Below are 22,642 nucleotides of genomic sequence, written 5' to 3' on the forward strand. Positions count from 1 at the left end.
GGATCTGAGTTGGCAATGATGGATTGGTTAACCTTGCCAAAAGAGTTGGCAGTGGATAGGCCACTGTTAACATTGACAGACTGTATGCATGAATTACAATGATTCCTCACACTGACTTAGCACAAATATAAAGCAAGCAATGTGGCTTAACCCTGCATTAGAAAATAAACAATTATGGATGTTTTTGATTGGAAGAGGAGATTGGAAGATTGGAGAAAAATCAGCAAGCCTGAGGACTAGGAGCAGTTTAGAAATCAGTAAAAAGCGCAACAGAATGCATTAGTTGGGGGAATAATAATTATGACTAAAAACATGCAGGGAACATAGAAAACTCTGAGAAACGTATTAGTGGATTCCTGAAGTCTCCACCATGCACTCTGACAGGTTCCATATTCAAAGGTTCATCCATCTAGCCCACCCTTTTACAGACCATGATAGGCTTGGTGTTTCAGTCTGCACAGACCACACATTACAATGTTACACATGAAAGACTGAACAGAGCACACCTCAGACCGCCCATCCCCCCTCATGCCCTGTTCCAAGTATCGACAAAAATTAAGGTCTTTTGGTCTGCTGCTTCTAACTATAATTGACAATAAAATGCCAAGAGTGATCTGAGGCAGTAATTCAAGAACATCCTGTTTAAGTGGAACAAAACCAAAAGAAAATAAAACTCTGAAATGATGTTGAAGAAATTATGAATAAACTGTATTGTGCTGCACACACACCCTGACCCATCAACCTCAAACAGATTCTAGTGACAGTTCCCATTGGTAACTCTATTCAATGTTGAATTATTGATGTGCGATCCCAGTTTGGGAGGTTAATAATTACCTGAGCTGCTGAGGTTTGTGCAGAGCTCTCTTCTGCATCATCTTGGTTTCCATCCCCCTCTGGATTTACGAATGCTGCTGATGAGGGACTCAATGTGTTCACATCCACACTTTGCCGTCTTGATAAATATCTCTGGTTTGATAAATAAAATGAGAGGATTTGTTTTCTTGCACATTAATGGGATGTAAACAACATTGAGCATTTATTGCATCTCCCTGATTGCCCTGGAGGGGGCAGTTGTGAGCCACTATCTTGAACGATTCGAGGACAGGGCTTTAGGAATACCCAGAGTTCAGTTTGAGAGGGAGATACAGGTCTTTGATGCATCAACAGGGATGGAACAAATATTGTTTATTATTAAACAAAACACTCTGTGCTGACTTGGAACCAGACTGTTTGGGAGTCTATATCCAAGTCCCATCAATGTTTCTGCCCCTCAATATTTCACTCACTCCCCAAAAATTCCATGTTATGATTTTCCAAGCCAATATCCTCCCTTAATGCCAATGTTACCTCACCTCCTTTCCCTATTTGTCCGTCATTACATAATTTTGAATACCGTTGACATTTCCATTTCCATCCTTGTTTAACCTGCAGCCATATCTCCATAATTGCAACTATACCAGAACCATGGATATCTATTGGCATTGGCTGCATTGTAAGACACATGCAATAATTGTAAGAATCTGATCATGGGTAACATTAACCTAACTCGAGATTGGACAGCCCAAACTGACAATAACATTGTGGAGGAGGAACTCCTGGATTTACAGTCTGATGCTTTTTAGACTCATTCATTGAGAAACCAATCAGAGATCAGATGATCCTAGAATTTTTGATGTGTTTTGAGAATGGATTAATTAACAGCTTTGTTTCCGAGAGTCCATTTGCGCAGGGCAAGCAAAAATGACAGAATTGTTTATTAAGGTGAAGAGTGAAGATATTGACTTTGAAATGTCGGTTGTGAAATGTAACTAAAAGGGACCATGAAGTTCTGAGATCTGAATTGGCAATGATAGATTGGGAAACCTTACCAACAGAGTTGGCAGTGGATAGGCTACTGTAATATTGACAGATTGTAAGCATACATTACAATGGTTCCTCACATGGACTTAGCACAAATATAAAGCAAGAAATGTGGCTTAACTGGGCATTATAAACACAACACAATCAAGGAGACTTTCGATTGGAAGAGGAGTTATAGAAGATCGGCTAAAAATCAGCAAGCCTGAGGAGTAGGAACAGTTTAGAAATCAGCAAAAATCACAACAGAATGTATTAGTTGGGGGAATAATAATTATGACTAATTATTACATAGAAACCTCGGAGAAGTGTAATAGAGGATTCCTGTTGTCTCCAACATGGCCTCCGACAGGCTCCGTATTCAAAGGTTCATCTATCTAGCCCACCCTTTTACAGACCATGAAGCATTTGATGTTTCAGTCTGCACAGCCCACACATTACAATGTTACACATTGTATACATGAAAAATGGAACAGAGCACATCTCAGACACACCCCCTCCCACCCTATGCCCTGTTTCAAGCATCGACAAAAATCCAGGTCTTTCAATCTGCTGCCTCTAACTATAGATTAGATTCCCTCCAGTTTGGAAACAGGCCCTTCAGCCCAACAAGTCCACACCAACCCTCTGAAGAGTAACCCACCCAGACCCATTTCCTTCTGACTGATGGACCGAACACGATGGATAGTTTAGCATGGCCAATTCACCTGCCCTGCACGGCTTTGGATTGTGGGAGGAAATCGGAGCATCTGGAGGAAACCCATGAAGACACAGGAAGAATGTGCAAACGCCACACAGTCACCCAAGGCTGGAATCAAACCTGGGTCCCTGGTGCTGTGAAGGAGCAGTGCTAACCACTGAGCCGTCGTGCCACCTAAAAACAATTGATAATAAAATGCCAAGTGCGATCTGAGGCAGGAACTGAAGAACACCCTATTTAAATGATACAAAACCAAAAGAAAATAAAACTCTGAAATGACATCAAAGAAATTATGAATTAACTGCATTGTGCTGCACACACACTCTGACCCAACAACCTTAAACAGATTCTAGTGACAGTTCCCATTGGTAACTCTATTCAATGTTGAATTATTGATGTGTGATCCCAGTTTGGGAAGTTAATAATTACCTGAGCTGCTGAGGTTTGTGCGGAGCTCTCTTCTGCATCATCTTGGTTTTCATCCCCCTCTGGATTTACGAATGCTGCTGATGAGGGACTCAATGTGTTCACATCCACACTTTGCCGTCTTGATAAATATCTCTGGTTTGATAAATAAAAAGAGAGCATTTGTTTTCTTGTACATTAATGGGATGTAAACATTATTGAGCATTTATTGCCTCCCCCTGATTGCCCTGGAGAGGGCAGTAGTGAGTCACCATCTTGAACTATTCCCGGACAGGGCTTTAAGAATACCCAGAGTTCAGTTTGGGAGGGAGATACAGGTCTTTGATGCATCAACAGGGATGGAACAAACATTGGTTATTATTAAACAAAACACTCTGTGCCGACTTGGAACCAGACTGTTTGGGAGTCGAGATCCAAGTCCCATCAATGTTTCTGCCCCTCAATATTTCACTCACTCCCCAAAAATTCCATGTTAAGATTTTGCAAGCCAATATCCTCCTTTAATAACAATGTTACCTCACTTCCTTTCCCTACTTGTCTGTCAATCCATTATCTTGAATACCGGTGACATTTCCATTTCCATCCTTGTTTAACCTGCAGCCATATCTCCATAATTGCAACTATACCAGAACCATGGATATCTGTTGGCATTGGCTGCATTGTAAGACACATGCAATTATTGCAAGAATGTGATCATGGGTAGCATTAACTTAACTCGAGATTGGACAGCCCAAACTGACAATAATACTGTGGAGGAGGAACTCCTGGATTTACAGTCTGATGCTTTTTAGACTCATTCATTGAGAAACCAATCAGAGATCAGATGATCCTAGAATTTTTATTGTGTTTTGAGAATGGATTAATTAACAACTTTGTTTTCGCAAGTCCATTTGCGAAGAACAAACATAAAATGACAGAAATGTTTATTAAGATGGAGAGTGAAGATATTGACCATGAAATGTCGGTGGAGAAATATAACTAAAAGGAACTATGAGATTTGGGGATCTGAGTTGGCAATGATGGATTGGGAAACCTGACCAAAAGAGTTGGCAGTGGACAGACTACTGTTAACATTGATGGACTCTATGCATGAATAACAATGATTCCTCACACTGACTTAGCACAAATATAAAGCGAATAATTTGGCTTAACCCTGCATTAGAAAATAAACAATTATGGATGTTTTTGATTGGAAGAGGGGATATAGAAGATCAGCTAAAAATCAGCAAGCCTGAGGACTAGGAGCAGTTTAGAAATCAGTAAAAAGGGCAACAGAATGCATTAGTTGGGGGAATAATAATAATAATAACTTGCAGGGAACATAGAAAACTCTGAGAAATGTATTAGTCGATTCCTATTATTTCCACCATGCACTCCGACAGGTTCCATATTCAAAGGTTCATCCAACTAACCTACCCTTTTACAGACCATGAAAGGTTTGGTGTTACACTTTGCATATCCCACATATTACACTGTTATACATGAAAGACTGAACAGAGCACATCTCAAACCCTTTCTCCTATCCCATGCCATGTTCCAAGTATCGACAAAAATTAAGGTCTTTTGATCTGCTGCTTCTAAATAGAATTGATAACAAAATGCCAAGAGTGATCTGAGGCAGTAACTCAAGAACATCCTGTTTAAGTGGAACAAAACCAAAAGAAAATAAAACTTTCATTTGATGTTGAAGAAATTATGAATAAACTGCATTGTACTGCACACACACCCGGACCCATCAACCTCAAACAGATTCTAGTGACATTCCCCATTGGTAACCCTTTTCAATGTTGAATTATTGATGTGTGATCCCAGTTTGGGAAGCTAATAATTACCTGAGCAGCTGAGGTTAGTGCCGAGCTCTCTTCTGCATCATCTTGGCTTCCATCCTCCTCTGGATTTACGAATGTTGCTGATGAGTTCACATCCACACTTCGTCGTCTTGATAAATATCTCTGATTTGACAAATAAAAAGAGAGAATTTGCTTTCTTCTATATGAGTGGGATGTGAACACTATTCAGCATTTTTTGCCCTTTCACAATTGTCCTTGAGTGGGCAGTGGTGTTCCATCATGTGGAACTGCTGCAGGGCAGGGCTTCAGGAATACCCAGAGTCCGTCAAAAGAGAGAGATCCAGATCTTTGACCAAGCATCAAGGAAGGAACACAGATTGGTTCCAAGTCATCACTGTGTGTGTCATTAATTTAGAAATGATCAGACCTCACTAGTACCCTGTTCCAAACATCTTCAAAAGAGCTAGATTCCTGAAGAGAAGTGAGAGTTTCGGCCCTCCTATTGCCTATGTGTTTAATCCTCTTGTTTAATTCTTTCTCTTTCACCACTGCTTCTGTTTGAGGCCTATATACAAACCCCACTAAATTTTCGGCACCTTAGTAACACATTCACGACAGAAAAAAGGCATATTATGTTTTTCTAAAACAATATCCTCCCTGACCGATAACACTAGCCGCCCTACTTTCCCTGTTTGTCTGTCTGAACAATATATTGAATACCACTGGAGGTTCAGGTTTCGATCCTTACAGTTAACGTGCAGTTAACTCTCCATAATGGCAACTATATTATAACGTGGATATAGCTTGGCACTGGTATCCTTGTTAGACACATGCAACAAGTGTACGGATGTGATGATGGGGTGACAACATTAGTCTAACTCTAGACTGGATAAAAGGAACTGCCAATAACACCATGGAGGAATAATTCTTTGATTATATATCTGGTGGTGTTGAGACACACTCATTGAGATATTAACCAGAGATCAGATGATCAGAGGCTATTTATTGTGCAGTGAGAATGGATTAATTAACAAAGTTGTTTTTCTGCAGTCTGTTAGCGAATGGCAAACATAAAATGATAGAATTGTTTATGAAGATGGAGAGGAAGATGCTGTCTCTGAAACCAGGATCCTGGAATGTAAGCCAAGGAAACAATGAGGGTATGGGATTTAAGTTGGCACTGATGGATTGGGGAACTTACTGAAATAGGTTGCAGTGGTTAGGTAATGGTTAATAATGAAGCATTGTTTACATGAATTTCAATAATTATTGATACTATTTTAGTACAAATACAAAACAGATGATGTGCCTTTATCATGCAGGACAAAAAAAATGTAAAGCATCTTTTGGTTGAAAGAGGAGATATAAATGATCAGCAGAAAAACTAACAAAGTCTCGACCTCAGACGAGGAGCAGTTTGGGACGGAGCAAAATAGTCCAAAAGAACGGACGAATGGAGGGACAATAATCTTGCAGGGAACATAGAAAACTCTCAAAAACAGATGGAGGTGTTCCTACTGTCTCACCATTCACCCCGAGTGGCTCCATATTCAATGGTTTATCCACCTAGCCCACCCCTTTACCAACCATGTGAGTGCTTGGCATTTCAGACTGCACAGCCCACACTTTACACTGTTATACATTGTATATGTGACAGGGACTGCACAGAGACACCACAACACCTCCACCCCATCCCACATCCTGTTCCAAGTACCATCACAACTCCAGGTCTTTTGATCTGCTGCCTCTAATTGATAATGAAATGCTCATTAGTGATCTCAGGCAGTAACTCAAGACCACTCTACTTAATTTAAACAAACCCAAAAGAAAATAAAACTCTGAAATGATGCTGATGGGGTTATGAATAAACTGCACCATGCTGTGTATGTACAAAATCACAGCACACACACCCTGACCCATCAACTCAAACAGGTTTTACTGATATTCCCATTGGTAACTCTTTTCAATGTTTGTGCGATCCCAGTTTGGGAGGTTAATAATTACCTGAGCTGCTGAGGTTTGTGCGGAGCTCTCTTCTGCATCATCTTGGTGTTCATCCTCCTCTGGATTTACAAATGCTGCTGATGACTGCCTCAATGCGTTCACATCCACACTTCGCCGTCTTGATAAATACCTCTGATTTCACAAATAAAAAAGAGAGGATTTGTTTTCTTTTACACTAATGAGATATGAGCACTATTCAGCATTTATTGCCCCTCCGTGATTGCCCTTGAGAGGGCAGTAGTGAGTCACCAGCTTGAACTATTGGGGATCATACGATTTTAGTGTGATCTCCAGTCCATCAGTGACAACTAAAACCCCATACCCTTCATTGTTAGGATGACTCACATTCCAGGATCCTTTAGGAATTCCCACAGCTCAGTTTGAGAGGGAGATCTAGATTTATGATGCAGCAAAAGGGAAGGTATACAGATGGATTTCAACTTAGCATAACATGTTTCGTTTAATAATAACCAGACCTCACGAGAACTTTGTTTCAAACATGTTTAAATGAGCTGAGTTGCTGAAGTGAGAATTACTGCCCTTTCGATGCATGTGTCTTCAATCTTTTTTTTAATGCTTTCCCTTGCACCACTTCTACTGTTTGCGGTCTGTATACAAACGATAACAATGCTTCTGCCCCTCAATATTTCACTCACTCCCCCAAAACTTCCATATTATGATATGACAAGCCAATATCCTCCCTCGATGACAGTGTTATCTGACCTTTCCTTATTCGTTTGTCCTTCCATTACGTTGACTACTGCCGACATTTCTATTTCCAATGCATGTTTAATCTGCTGCCATGTCTCTGTAATTGCAACTATATCATAACTGTGGATCTTGATTTGCACTGGGTGCATGTGATCATGGATAGCGTTAACTTAACTCGAGATTGGACAGCCCAAACTGACAATAACACTGTGGAGGAGGAACTCCTCAATTAAACATCTGATGCTTTTTAGACTCATGCATTGAGAAACCAGTCAGAGGTCAGGTGATCCTGGAGTGTTTGTTGTGCAATGAGAATGTATTAATTAAGTGTTGTTTCATACAGTCTGTCAGAGAAGAGCTGTTATGAAATGGTAGAATGGTTTATTAAGATGGAGTGTGAAGGTATTGACTTTGAAATGTGGGTTCTGAAATGTAACTGAAAGGAACTATGAGGTTCTGAGATCGGAATTGGCAATGATGGATTGGGAAACCTTACCAAAAGAGTTGGCAGTGGATAGGCTATGGTTAATATTGACGGATTATGTGCATGAATTACAATGATTGCTCACACGAACCCAGCACAAGTATAAAGCAGGCAATGTGACTTAACTGGGCATTAGAAAAACAACACAATCATGGAGACTTTTGATTGGAAGAGGAGATATAGAAGATCGGCAGAAAAATCAGCAAGCCTGAGGACTCAAATCAATTTGGAATTCAATGAAAATGAACAACAGAATGGATCAATCAGGGGAATAATAATTATCACAATAAACTTGCAGGGAAAACAGGAAACTCTCAGAAACAGATGAGCGGATTCCTGTTGTCGGCATCTCCCACCAGGACATGCTCCATATTCAAAGGTTCATCCAGCTAGCCCACCCCTCTACAAAGGATCTGGTGTTTCAGTCTGCACATTACTGTTACATGTCGTATATGTGACTGACTGCACAGAGAACACTTCAACACCTCTATCCCCCCCCATGTCCTGTTCCAGGTATCTTGAGTAGTCTCGGTCTTTCGATCTGCTGCCTCAAACTATAATCGATAGTAAAATGCTGATTAGTGATCTGGGGCAGTAGCTCAAGAAAACCCTGTTTAATTTAAACAAAACCGGAAAAAAATAAAATTCTGAAATGATGCTGATGGGGTTATGAATAAACTGCATTGTACTTAACATGTACAAAATGACTGCACACACACCGTGACCCATCAACCTCAAACAGGTTTTAGTGATGTTCCTCATTGGTAATTCTTTTCAATATTGAATTATTGATGTGAAGGAAGCTAATAATTACCTGAGCTGCTGAGGTTTGTGCAGAGCTCTCTTCTGCATCTTGGTTTCCATCCCCCTCTGGATTTACGAATGCTGCTGATGAGTTCACACCCACACTGCGTCGTCTTGATAAATATCTCTGATTTGACAAATAAAAAGAGAGAATTTGTTTTCTTCTACATCAGTGGGATGTGAACACTATTCAGCATTTGTTGCCCTTCTGCAATTGCCCTTGAGAGGGCAGTAATGAGCCATCATCTGGAACTGCTGCAGGGCAGGGCTTCAGGAATACCCAGAGTCCGTCAAAAGAGAGAGATCCAGATCTTTGACCAAGCTTCAGGGAAGGAACACAGATTGGTTCCAAGTCATCACTGTGTGTGTCATTTATTTAGCAATAATCAGACCTCACTAGTACCCTGTTCCAAACATGTTCAAAACAGCTAGATTCCTGAAGAGAAGTGAGTGTTTCTGCCCTCCTGTTGCCAATGTGTTTAATCCTCTTGCTTAATTCTTTCTCATTCACCGCTGCTACTGTTTGAGGCCTATGTACAAGTCCCACTAAAGTTTCGGCACCTTGGTAACACACCCACACAACAAAAAATGTCGTTTTATGTTTTCCTAAAACAATATCCTCCCTGACCGACAACACCAGCCCCCTCTCCCATCCCCATTTGTCTGACCGAACAATATACTGAATACCATTGGAGGTTCAGGTTTCCATCCTTGCAATAAACATGCACTTCACTCTCCATAATGGCAACTATATTATACCTGTGGATATAGCTTGGCACTGGTATCCTTGTTAGACACATGCAATAAGTGTACGGATGTGATGATGGGGTGACAACATTAGTCTAATGTTGTGGACATTAGATGGTGGACATCCATCTTGCCCACCCTTTTACAGAACATAAAAGGCTTGGTGTTACAGTCTGCACAGACCACACATTACACTGTTACACACCGTATACAGGAAAGACTGAACAGAGCACATCTCAGACCCCCCATCCCATCTCATGCGATGTTCCAAGTATCGACAAAAATTAAGGTCTTTTGATCTGCTGCTTCTAACTATAATTGACAATAAAATGCCAAGAGTGATCTGAGGCAGTAATTCAAGAACATCCTGTTTAAGTGGAACAAAACCAAAAGAAAATAAAACTCTGAAATGATGTTGAAGAAATTATGAATAAACTGTATTGTGCTGCACACACACCCTGACCCATCAACCTCAAACAGATTCTAGTGACATTCCCCATTGGTAACTGTATTCAATGTTGAATTATTGATGTGCGATCCCAGTTTGGGAGGTTAATAATTACCTGAGCTGCTGAGGTTTGTGCGGAGCTCTCTTCTGCATCATCTTGGTTTCCATCCTCCTCTGGATTTACAAATGCTGCTGATCTCAATATGTTCACATCCACACTTCGCCGTCTTGATAAATATCTCTAATTTGATAAATAAAAAGAGAGGATTTATTTTCTTGCACATTAATGGGATGTAAACAACACTGACCATTTATTGCCTCTCCCTGATTGCCCTGGAGGGGGCAGTTGTGTGCGACTATCTTGAACTATTCTAGGACAGGACTTTAGGAATACCCAGAGTTCAGTTTGAGAGGGAGATACAGGTCTTTGATGCATCAACAGGGATGGAACAAACATTGGTTAGTATTAAACAAAACACTCTGTGCTGACTTGGAACCAGACTGTTTGGGAGTCTATATCCAAGTCCCATCAATGTTTCTGCCCCTCAATATTTCACTCACTCCCCAAAAATTCCATATGATGATTTTCCAAGCCAATATCCTCCTTTAATGCCAATGTTACCTCACCTCCTTTCCCTATTTGTCCGTCATTACATAATTTTGAATACCGTTGACATTACCATTTCCATCTTTGTTTAACCTGCAGCCATATCTCCGCAACTGCAACTCTGCCATAACCGTAGATATCTTTTGGCATTGGCTGCATTGTTCGACACATGCAATAATTGCAAGAATGTCATCATGGGTAGCATTAACCTAACTTGAGATTGGACTGCCCAAACTGGCAATAACATTGTGGAGGAGGAACTCCTGGATTTACAGTCTGATGCTTTTTAGACTCATTCATTGAGAAATCAATCAGAGATCAGATGATCCTAGAATTTTTGATGTGTTTTGAGAATGGATTAATTAACAGCTTTGTTTCTGAGAGTCCGTTCGCTAGGGGCAAGCAAAAATGACAGAATTGTTTATTAAGGTGAAGAGTGAAGATATTGACTTTGAAATGTCGGTTGTGAAATGTAACTAAAAGGGACCATGAAGTTCTGAGATCTGATTTGGCAATGATGGATTGGGAAACCTTACCAACAGAGTTGGCAGTGGCTAGGGTACTGTAATATTGACAGATTGTATGCATAAATTACAATGGATCCTCACATGGACTTAGCACAAATATAAAGCAAGAAATGTGGCTTAACTGGACGTTATAAACACAACACAATCATGGAGACTTTTGATTGGAAGAGGAGTTATAGAAGATCGGCTAAAAATCAGCAAGCCTGAGGAGTAGGAGCAGTTTAGAAATCAGCAAAAATCACAACAGAATGTATTAGTTGGGGGAATAATAATTATGACTAAAACCCTGCCGGGAACATAGAAAACTCGGAGAAATGTATCAGAGGATTCCTGTTGTCTCCAACATGGCCTCCGACAGGCTCCGTATTCAAAGGTTCATCTATCTAGCCCACCCTTTTACAGACCATGAAGCATTTGATGTTTCAGTCTGCACAGCCCACACATTACAATGTTACACATTGTATACATGAAAAATGGAACAGAGCACATCTCAGACACCCCCCCTCCCACCCTATGCCCTGTTTCAAGCATCGACAAAAATCCAGGTCTTTCGATCTGCTGCCTCTAACTATAGATTAGATTCCCTCCAGTTTGGAAACAGGCCCTTCAGCCCAACAAGTCCACACCAACCCTCCGAAGAGTAACCCACCCAGACCCATTTCCTTCTGACTGATGCACCGAACACGATGGATAATTTAGCATGGCCAATTCACCTGCCCTGCGCGGCTTTGGATTGTGGGAGGAAATCGGAGCATCTGGAGGAAACCCATGAAGACACAGGAAGATTGTGCAAACGCCACACAGACAGTCACCCAAGGCTGGAATCAAACCTGGGTCCCTGGTGCTGTGAAGGAGCAGTGCTAACCACTGAGCCGTCGTCCCGCCTAATAATAATTGATAATAAAATGCCAAAAGCGATCTGAGGCAGGAACTCAAGAACACCCTGTTTAAATGAAACAAAACCAAAAGATAATGAAACTCTGAAATGACGTTGAAGAAATTATGAATAAACTACATTTTGCTGCACACACATTCTGACCCAACAACCTTTAACAGATTTTAGTGACATTCCCCATTTGTAACTCTTTTCAATATTGAATTATTGATGTGCGATCCCAGTTTGGGAGGTTAATAATTACCTGAGCTGCTGAGGTTTGTGCGGAGCTCTTTTCTGCACCATCTTGGTTTTCACCCCCCTCTGGATTTACAAATGCTGCTGATCTCAATATGTTCACATCCACACTTCGCCGTCTTGATAAATATCTCTAGTTTGATAAATAAAAAGAGAGGATTTATTTTCTTGCACATTAATGGGATGTAAACAACACTGAGCATTTATTGCCTCCCCCTGATTGCCCTGAGGGGGGGCAGTTGTGATTCACCATCTTGAACTATTCCTGAACAGGGCTTTAGGAATACCCAGAGTTCAGTTTGAGAGGGAGATACAGGTCTTTGATGCATCAACAGGGATGGAACAAACATTGGTTATTATTAAACAAAACACTCTGTGCTGATTTGGAACCAGACTGTTTGGGAGTCTATATCCAAGTCCAATCAATGTTTCTGCCCTCAACATTTTACTCGCTGCCCAAAAATTCCATGTTAAGATTTTGCAAGCCAACATCCTCCTTTAATAACAATGTTACCTCACTTCCTTTCCCTATGTGTCTGTCATTACATTATCTTGAATACCGGTGACATTTCCATTTCCATCCTTGTTTAACCTGCAGCCATATCTCCATAATTGCAACTATACCAGAACCATGGATATCTGTTGGCATTGGCTGCATTGTAAGACACATGCAATAATTGCAAGTATGTGATCATGGGTAACATTAACCTAACTTGAGATTGGACAGCCCAAACTGACAATAACACTGTGGAGGAGGAACTCCTGGATTTACAGTCTGATGCTTTTTAGACTCATTCATTGAGAAACCAATCAGAGATCAGATGATCCTAGAATTTTTATTGTGGTTTGAGAATGGATTAATTAACAGCTTTGTTTCCGCAAGTCCGTTTGCGAAGAGCAAACATAAAATGACAGAATTGTTTATTAAGATGGAGAGTGAAGATATTGACCGTGAAATGTCGGTGGAGAAATATAACTAAAAGGAACTATGAGATTTGGGGATCTGAGTTGGCACTGATGGATTGGGAAACCTGACCAAAAGAGTTGGCAGTGGACAGGCTACTGTTAACATTGATGGACTCTATGCATGAATTACAATGATTCCTCACACTGACTTAGCACAAATATAAAGCGAATAATTTGGCTTAACCCTACATTAGAAATTAAATAGAAAATTATGGATGTTTTTGATTGGAAGAGGCGATATAGAAGATCAGCTAAAAATCAACAAGCCTGAGGACTAGGAGCAGTTTAGAAATCAGTAAAAAGGGCAACAGAATGCATTAGTAGGGGGAATAATAATAATAATAACTTGCAGGGAACATAGAAAACTCTGAGAAATGTATTAGTCGATTCCTGTTATTTCCACCATGCACTCCGACAGGTTCCATATTCAAAGGTTCATCCAACTAACCTACCCTTTTACAGACCATGAAAGGCTTGGTGTTACAGTCTGCACATCCCACACATTACACTGTTATATATGAAAGACTGAACAGAGCACATCTCAAACCCTTTCTCCTATCTCATGCCCTGTTCCAAGTATCGACAAAAATTAAGGTCTTTTGAACTGCTGCTTCTAATGAAGCTGGCCCTGATGGATTGGGGATCTTACTGAAATAGGTGGCAGTGGTTAGGTAATGGTTAATAATGAAGCATTGTTTACATGTATTTCAATAATTTTTGATACTATTTTAGTACAAATACAAAACAGATGATGTGCCTTTATCATGCATTACAAAAAAAATGTAAAGCATCTTTTGGTTGAAAGAGGAGATATAAATGATCAGCAGAAAAACTAACAAAGCCTCAACCTCAGACGAGGAGCAGTTTGGGATGGAGCAAAATAGTCCAAAAGAATGAATGAATGGGGGAACAATAATCTTGCAGGGAACATAGAAAACTCTCAAAAACAGATGGAGGGTTTCCTACTGTCTCATCATTCACCCCGACCGGCTCCGTATTCAATGGTTTATCCACCTAGCCCAACCTTTTACAGATCATGAGAGCACTTGGCGTTTCAGTCTGCACAGCCCACACATTACACTGTTTCATGTTGTATACGTGACTGGGACTGCACAGAGCACATCTCAAACCCTCTCTCCCACCCCATGCCCTGTTCCAAGTTTCGACAAAAATTAAGGTCTTTTGATCTGCTGCTCCTAACCAAAATTGACAATAAAAAGACAGGAGTGATCTGAGGCAGTAATTCAAGAACATGCTGCTTAAATGGAACAAATCCAAAAGAAAATAAAACTCTGAAATGACGGTGAAGAGATTATGAATAAATTGCATTGTACTGCACGCACACCCTGACCCATCAACCTCAAACAGATTTAAGTGACTTTCCCCACTGGTAACCCTTTTCAATGATGTGCGATCCCAGTTAGGCAAATTAATAATTTGAGGTTTGTGCAGAGCTCTCTTCTGCATCATCTTGGTTTCCATCCCCCTCTGGATTTATGAATGTTGCTGATGAGTTCACATCCACACTTCGTCGTCTTGATAAATATCTCTGATTTGACAAATAAAAAGAGAGAATTTGTTTTCTTCTACATCAGTGGGATGTGAACACTATTCAGCATTTGTTGCCCTTCCACGATTGCCCTTGAGAGGGCAGTAATGAGCCATCATCTGGAACTGCTGCAGGGCAGGGCTTCAGGAATACCCAGAGTCCGTCAAAAGAGAGAGATCCAGATCTTTGACCAAGCTTCAGGGAAGGAACACAGATTGGTTCCAAGTCATCACTGTGTGTGTCATTTATTTAGTAATAATCAGACCTCACTAGTACCCTGTTCCAAACATCTTCAAAAGAGCTAAATTCCTGAAGAGAAGTGAGAGTTTCGGCCCTCCTATTGTTTAATCCTCTTGTTTAATTCTTTCTCTTTCACAGCTGCTTCTGTTTGAGGCCTATATACAAGTCCCACAAAATTTTCTGCACCTTGGTAACACATTCACGTCAGAAAAAAGGCATATTATGTTTTTCTAAAACAATATCCTCCCTGACCGGTAACACTAGCCACCCTCCTTTCCCTGTTTGTCTGTCCGAACAATATATTGAATACCACTGGAGGTTCAAGTTTCGATCCTTGCAGTTAACATGCAGTTAACTCTCCATAATGGCAACTATATTATAACTGTGGATATAGCTTGGCACTGGTATCCTTGTTAGACACATGCAATAAGTGTACGGATGTGATGATGGGGTGACAACATTAGTCCAACTCTAGACTGGATAAAAGGAACTGCCAATAACACCATGGAGGAATAATTCCTGGGTTATATATCTGATGGTTTTTCGACATTGAGATATCAACCAGAGATCAGATGATCAGAGGCTGTTTTTTGTGCAGTGAGAATGAATTAATTATCAAGGTTGTTTTTCTGGAGTCCATTTGCAAATCGAAAACATAAAATGGTACTATTGTTTGAGAAGATGGAGAGGAAGACTTTGTCTCTGAAACCAGGATCCTGGAATGTAAGCCAAGGAAATAATGAGGGTATGGGATTTAAGTTGGCACTGATGGATTGGGGAACTTACTGAAATGGGCGGCAGTGGTTAGATAATGGTTAATAATGAAGCATTGTTTACATGTATTTCAATAATTATTAATATTACTTTCACACAACTATAAACCAGGTGATGTGTCTTTACCATGCACTACCAGAAACACTTAAAGTGATTTCCAGTTGAAAGAGGAGATATAAATGATCAGCACAAAAATTAGCAAGCCTGAGGACAAAGAGTAGCTCAAAATTCAGCAAAATTGCACAACAGAATGGATGAATGGGGGGACAATAATCTTGCAGGGAATATAGACAACTCTCAAAAACAGATGAAGTGATTCCTGTTGCCTCCACCATTCACCCCGATAGGCTCTGTATTTACAGGTTCATCCACCTAGACCACCTCTTCACCGACCATGAGAGTGCTTGGTGTTTCAGTCTGCATAGCCCACATATTACACTGTTACATGTTGTATATGTATGACAGACTGCATAGAGACACCTCAACACCTCCATTCCACCCCATGTCCTGTTCCAAGTATCATCAGAAATCCAGGTCTTTCAATCTGCTGCCTCTAATTGGTAATAAAATGCCAATTAGTGATCTGAGGCAGTAACCCAAGAACACCCTGTTTAATTTAAACAAAACAAAAAGAAAATAAAACTCTGAAATGATGCTGAAGGGGTTATGAACAAATTGCATTGCGCTGCACATGTACAAAATCACTGCAGATACACTCTGACCCATCAACCTCAAACAGGTTTTAGTAACATTCCCCCATTGGTAACTCTTTTCAATGTTGAATTATTGATGTGCGATCCCAGTTTGTGAAGTTAATAATTACCTGAGCTGCTGAGGTTTGTGCAGAGCTCTCTTCTGCATCATCTTGGTTTCCATCCTCCTCTGGATTTACGAATGTTGCTGGTGAGAGGCTCAATGCGTTCACATCCACACTTTGCCGTCTTGATAAATATCTCTGGTTTGATAAATAAAAATAGAGGAATTGTTTTCTTATACATTAAAGGGAAGTAAACATTATTCACCCTCACTGATTGCCCTTAAGTGGGCAGTAGTGAACCACCATTTTGAACTGCTGCTGGGCAGGGCTTTGGGAATTCCCACAGTTCCGTTAGAGAGGGAGATCCAGATCTTTGATGCAGCAATAGGGAAGGAGCAAAGATTGGTTCCAATCCTGCACAGAATGTTTGTTTAATAATAACCAAACCTCATGAGAGCCTTGTTTCAAATATGTTTAAAAGAGCTGAATTCCAGAAGGGAAATGAGAGTTGCTCCCCTCTCATTGCATGTGTCTTAAATTTCTTATTCAATGCTTTCCCTTTCACTACTTCTATTTCTACTATATCCAAGCCCCATCAATGTTTCTGCCCCTTGAAATTTTACTCACTCCCCCAAAAATTCCATGTTATGATTTTCTAAGGCAATATCCTCCCTTGATGACAATGTCACCTCACTTTTCCTTATTATCTTGATTACCGCCGACATTTCTATTTCCATCCTTGTTTAATCTGCTGCCATGTCTCTGTAATTCCAACTATATCATAACTGTGGATCTTGAGTTACACTGGGTGCATGTGGTCATGGACAGCGTTAACGTACCTTGAGATTGGACAGCCCAAAACTGGCAATAACACTGTGGAGGAGGAACTCCTGGAATATAACGCTGATTTTTTTTTAGATTCATACATTGAGAAACCATCCAGAGACCAGATGATCCTAAGACTGTTTATTAAGAATGGATTAATTAACAATGTTGTTTTCTGGAGTCTGTTAGGGAAGAGCCAACATGAAATGATAGAATCATTTCTTCTGATGGAGAGTGAAGACGTTGCCTCTGAACCTAGAGTACTGAAATGAAATGAAAGGGAACTAATGAGGGTATGAGGCCTACATTTGGCAATGACAGACGGGGGAAACTGTACAAAAATAGTTGGCCTTGGAAAGGCTATGGTTAATATTGAAGGATTGTGTACCTGAATTGTAACAATCATTCACACTGATTTGACACAAACATAAAGAGGTAATGTGGCTTAACCATGCATTGTTAAAGCAAATTAAAGAGGCTTTCGATTTAAAGAGGGGATATAAAAGATCAGCAGAAAAATCAGCAAGCTTGAGGTCTAGGAGCAGTTTAGAATTCAGCAAAATAGCACAACAGGATGGATCAATAGGGGGAAACCAAAGTTTCACAGTAAAGTTGCAAGAACATAGAAACTTCTCAGAAATGAATTAGGGGAGTCTCCCTGTCTCCATCCTCCGTCCTGACCGAATCCAAGTTCAAAGGTTCATCCTCTAGCCCACTCCTTTACAGAACAAGAGATGTCTTGGCATATCTGTCTGTACATCCCAACATTACACTGTTACATGTTTTTTACGTGAAGGACTGCACAGAGCACACCTTAAACTCTCCCTCCCAAATCACACCCTGTTCCGAATTGTCTGAGAAATCCAGGTCTTTCAATCTACTGCCTCTAATTATATTTGACAATAAATCTGCTGATGAATGACGTGAGGCACTAACCGACGAACACACTGGTTAAATTAAACAATACGAATTAAGAGAAAACTCTGAAATGACACTTAGCGGTAATGAAAGAACTGCATTGTGCTGTGCATGTACGCAGTCATTACACACACGCCCTGACCCATCAACCTCTCCCAGATACTATTGGTAACTCATTTCAATGTTGAATTATTGATGTACGATCCCAGTTTGGGAAGTTAATAATTACCTGAGCTCGGCAAAGGTGGGTACTGCAGATGCTGGAGATTAGAGTCAAGATAAGAGTGGTGCTGGAAAAGCACAGCAGGTCAGGCAGCATCCGAGGAGCAGGAGAGTCGACGTTTCGGGCAAAAGCCTGATGAAGGGCTGAGGGCTGAAACGTCAATTTTCCTGCTCCTCGGATGCTGCCTGACCTGCTGTGCTTTTCCAGCACCACTCTAATTACCTGAGCTGCTGAGGTTTGTGTGGAGCTTCCTTCTGCATCATCGTGGTTTTCATCCTCCTGTGGATTTACAAATGCTGCTGATGAGGGACTCAATGCATTCACATCATCACTTTGTTGTCTTGATAAATATTTCCATATTTGCGAATAAAAAGAGAGGACTTGTTTTCTTATACATTAATGGGATGTGAATGCGATTAAGCATTTATTGCCCATCCCTGATTGCCCTTGAGAGGGCAGTAGTGAGCCACCAGCTTGAACTATTGCAGGACAGGGCTACAGGAATACCCACAGTTCAGTTAGAGAGGGAGATCCAGATCTTTGACCTAGCAACAGGAAAGACTAGTTCCAAGTCAGCATAGTGTGTGACATTTGTTCAGCAATAACCAGACCACATTAGAGCCTTGTTCCCAACATGTTCAAAAGAGCTGAATTCCAGAAGTGAAGCGAAAATTAGGGCCCTTGTTTTGCTTGTGTCTCTAACCTCTTGCTTTAATGCTTTCTCTTCCAGCACTGCTATTGTTTGGGGCTCAAATGTGACTTCCATAAAGTAAATTTAGAAGCGTATTAGATCAAAAGAAACAGAAAAAGCAGCAAGCCCGAGGACTAGAAGCAGTTTAGAATTCAGCAGAAGAGGATTAAAAGATTGACCTAAAAAGGGAAGCTGAAGTGTGACAGTACACTTGTCTGGAACACACAAAATTAACTTACAAAAACTTCTATAAATAGGTGAAGAGAATAAAATCAGAGGAGATAAATTTATGTCATTGTAGTCCAGAAACTAGGTAATTGCAACGGGGAACAAAGAAATGGCAGAGAATTGTACTCCTACTTTTATACTCTCATTATTAAAGAGGGCACAAATAATTACCAAGAAATGTTAGATAAGGGACCCAGAAAATCAGTATTAAAGAAAAAAAATGCTATAGAAATTAACGTGGTTAAAGGCTAATAAATACTCAGTCCCTGCCTATTAAAGGGAGGGGCCTTGGAAACACCGGATGCTTTGGTGGTCATCTTCTCCAAGTCTACAGACTGTGGAGCAGTTCCTACTGATTGGAGGCAGCAAATGCAACCCAACTATTTGAAAAAAAGGAGGAAGAGAAATAGCAGAGAATCACAGACCAGATAGCCTCATATCCATCATGGGGACATGTGGGAGTCCATTCCAAAAGATACAACAACAGAATACTTGGAAAGTCTCAGGCTCCTTTTCCCGTTCTCTTTACCCAGTGAATTATCAACTATGTCCAAATTGCTCCGTCTCTTGCCTGGAACTAAAATTAATCAACAATTTTCATTTCCAATTTTTGTCATTTGCTTACCTTCACCAAATCTGTCCATGACACTTTGTATACCTAAATGTTATGACTCAGTTTCTGGGGATAAGTGACTATTAATGCTCATCACAGGTCCTCAGAGACACATACAGCTCACTCGACTTCATTCCTTACATCATGCCTGCGGTAAGGACTCCATGACACTCTCTCAATTCCTTCATCTCCATTACCTTGTGCTGATGATGTACCTTCCACAATGGTACATCTGACATGGCTTCCTTCTCCTTCAATGCAGATTGCCCTTCACTGTGGTGGACAGGGTGTTCAACTGTGTCCAACCCATTCCTTGAGTTTCTACTGTCACTCTTCCCCCTCCCTCTCAGAAACGGAATATGCTCCATATTCAAAGGATCATTCTTCACCATAACCACCTCCTCCTGTGTGATGCTACCAACAAATATATCTTCCTCACGCCTCTCATCCACTATCTGGCCCAGTGTCTCTGTGGTGCCAATGCAATATATTGGAGTATATAATTGCCACTATAATAGTTACATCTGCCCTATTCCTGGTCTCTGAAGTGGGCCATTCAACCAGAAAACCCCTCCCTGTTTCATTCCTTTCTTCTCTCAAGGGATTTGGGTGTCGTTGACAAAGCCAGCATTTGTTGCCCATCCCTAATTGAACTTGACATGAGCGGCTAGTTGGGTCATTTCAGAGAGCAGTGAAGAGTCAACCACCTTACTGTGGATGTGGACTGATGTGTAGGCCGGATTAAGTGAAGGTGTCAAATTTCCTTCCCTCAAGGGTATTGGTGAATCAAATAGATTCTTCTGAGAATTAACAATGGTTTTATGGCCTTGATTACTCAAACAAAGTTTTAGTTTTGATTTTAAATTCTAGCTGCTATTGTGGTGGGATCTGAACCCAGGCCCCAGACCGCACACCTGAAATTCTGAATTATTGCTCAGTTACATTGCCACTGCGCCACCAAAACGATTTGCTGCCTTTAAGAGGCCTCACAGGTGGAGTGAATCCACATCATCGAGCCCACCCCTTTGCAGGCCATGAAAGCATTTGGTGTGCAGTCTCCATACCCCACACATTACACTGTTACATGTTGTTATATGTTAAAGGCTGTCCAGAGCACACTCTCCCTTCTACCCCATGTCCTGTTTCAAGCTTCATCAGAAATTCAGGTCTTTCAATCTAATGCCTCTAATTACAATTGACAATAAAACTGCTGATGCAGTTACTCAAGACGCCCTGGTTAAATTAAACAACACCAAAAGAACATGAAAATCAGAAATGATCTGGACGGGGCTATGAATACTCTGCATTCTGCTGTGTATGTACAAAATCACCACACACATGCCTTGACCCATCAACCTCAAATACACATGAGTCACCCCTCCTATTAGTTAATCATTTCACTCTTGAAGGATTGCAGTGAGACTCCAGTTTGGGCAGTTGATAATTACCTGAGGAACTGGCAGCTCTGAGGAGATCCCTGCTGCTTCATCTTGGTTTTCGTCTTCCTCTGGACTTTCAAGTGTTGCTAAGGTTTGGATCAATTTTTTTCTTTTCAAACTTTGTTGGCTTGGTATATATTTCTGTGTTTACAAATAAAAAGATGGCATTCGTTTTCTTAGACATTAATGGGATGTGATCACCACTGAGCGTTTATTGTGCTTCCTTGATTGCCCTTGAGAGGGCAGTAGTGAGCCACCATCATGAACTGCCACAGGGCGGGGCTGTCGGAATATCCACAGTCCTGTTAGGGAGGGAGATCCAGGTCTTTGAGCCAGCAACAAGGAAGGAATACCAAATTAGTTCCAACTCAGCAAAGTGTGTGGCAATTATTCAGCAATAACCAAGGCCTCACTGGAGCCTTGTTCCAATCATGTTCAAAAGGGCTGAATTCCAGAAGTGAAGTGAGAGTTACTGCCCCCTTATTGACAGTGTCTCCAATCTTTTGATTAATGCTTTCCCTTACTCTGATGTTACTGTTTGGGGACCTTAGACAACCCCCCATCAACGTTTCTGTCCTTTGGTACTCCACTCACTCCTCAAGAAATTCCATATTATGATTTCTAAGCCAATATCTTCCCTTACTAACAATGCTACCTCACCTCCTTTCACTGTTTATCTATCTTTCCAAAATATTGAATATCCCTGGTGTTCAGATTCCATTTTCTATTCATCCGCAGCCAGATCTCCATAACTGTCAGTATGTCATGATCATGGAAACACATAGCACTAATAGCATTGTTCGATACATGCAATATGTGTACAACTGTAAACATTGGCAACATTAATCTACATTTTGATTCAACAAACCAAATAAATAATAATACAGTGGAAGAGAATTCCCTGGATAATATATGCGTTGATTTATGAATTGATAGATTGAAGATCAGATGATCCTAGTCTGTGCATTGTGCAATGAGAATGGATGAATTAACAATAATGTTGTGCAGGGTGCTTTAGGGAAGATCAAAGATAAAATGATAGAATTGTTCATTGAGCTGGAGACGGAAGACATTGACTCTGAATCTAGGCTCCTAAATCTCAATAAAGGGAACCATGAAGGTATGAAGTAGGAGTTGGCAATGACAAATTGGGTTGGCAATGGATAGGCTATGGTTTATAAT

The 22,642-nt window shown here is 40.7% G+C and overlaps 1 protein-coding gene across 1 annotated transcript in view; it reads right to left on the reverse strand.

Moving 5' to 3' along the window:
• Positions 1 to 21,510, reverse strand: part of LOC140481748 (uncharacterized) — a 47,914-nt gene extending 26,404 nt beyond the window's left edge. Inside the window, exons 1-11 of the mRNA XM_072578284.1 lie at positions 21,470 to 21,510; positions 18,712 to 18,829; positions 16,590 to 16,721; positions 12,245 to 12,370; positions 11,971 to 12,048; positions 10,087 to 10,212; positions 8,787 to 8,903; positions 6,778 to 6,909; positions 4,816 to 4,935; positions 2,987 to 3,118; positions 835 to 966 (exon numbers count right to left, since the gene is read on the reverse strand). Of these exons, the coding sequence (XP_072434385.1) occupies positions 835 to 966; positions 2,987 to 3,118; positions 4,816 to 4,935; positions 6,778 to 6,909; positions 8,787 to 8,903; positions 10,087 to 10,212; positions 11,971 to 12,048; positions 12,245 to 12,370; positions 16,590 to 16,721; positions 18,712 to 18,829; positions 21,470 to 21,510 (1,254 nt within the window). The remainder of the gene's footprint in view (positions 1 to 834; positions 967 to 2,986; positions 3,119 to 4,815; positions 4,936 to 6,777; positions 6,910 to 8,786; positions 8,904 to 10,086; positions 10,213 to 11,970; positions 12,049 to 12,244; positions 12,371 to 16,589; positions 16,722 to 18,711; positions 18,830 to 21,469) is intronic.
• Positions 21,511 to 22,642: the final 1,132 nt, after the last annotated feature.

Source organism: Chiloscyllium punctatum, chromosome 10 (genome assembly GCF_047496795.1).
Source record: "Chiloscyllium punctatum isolate Juve2018m chromosome 10, sChiPun1.3, whole genome shotgun sequence".
NCBI classification, from domain to species: domain Eukaryota; kingdom Metazoa; phylum Chordata; class Chondrichthyes; order Orectolobiformes; family Hemiscylliidae; genus Chiloscyllium; species Chiloscyllium punctatum.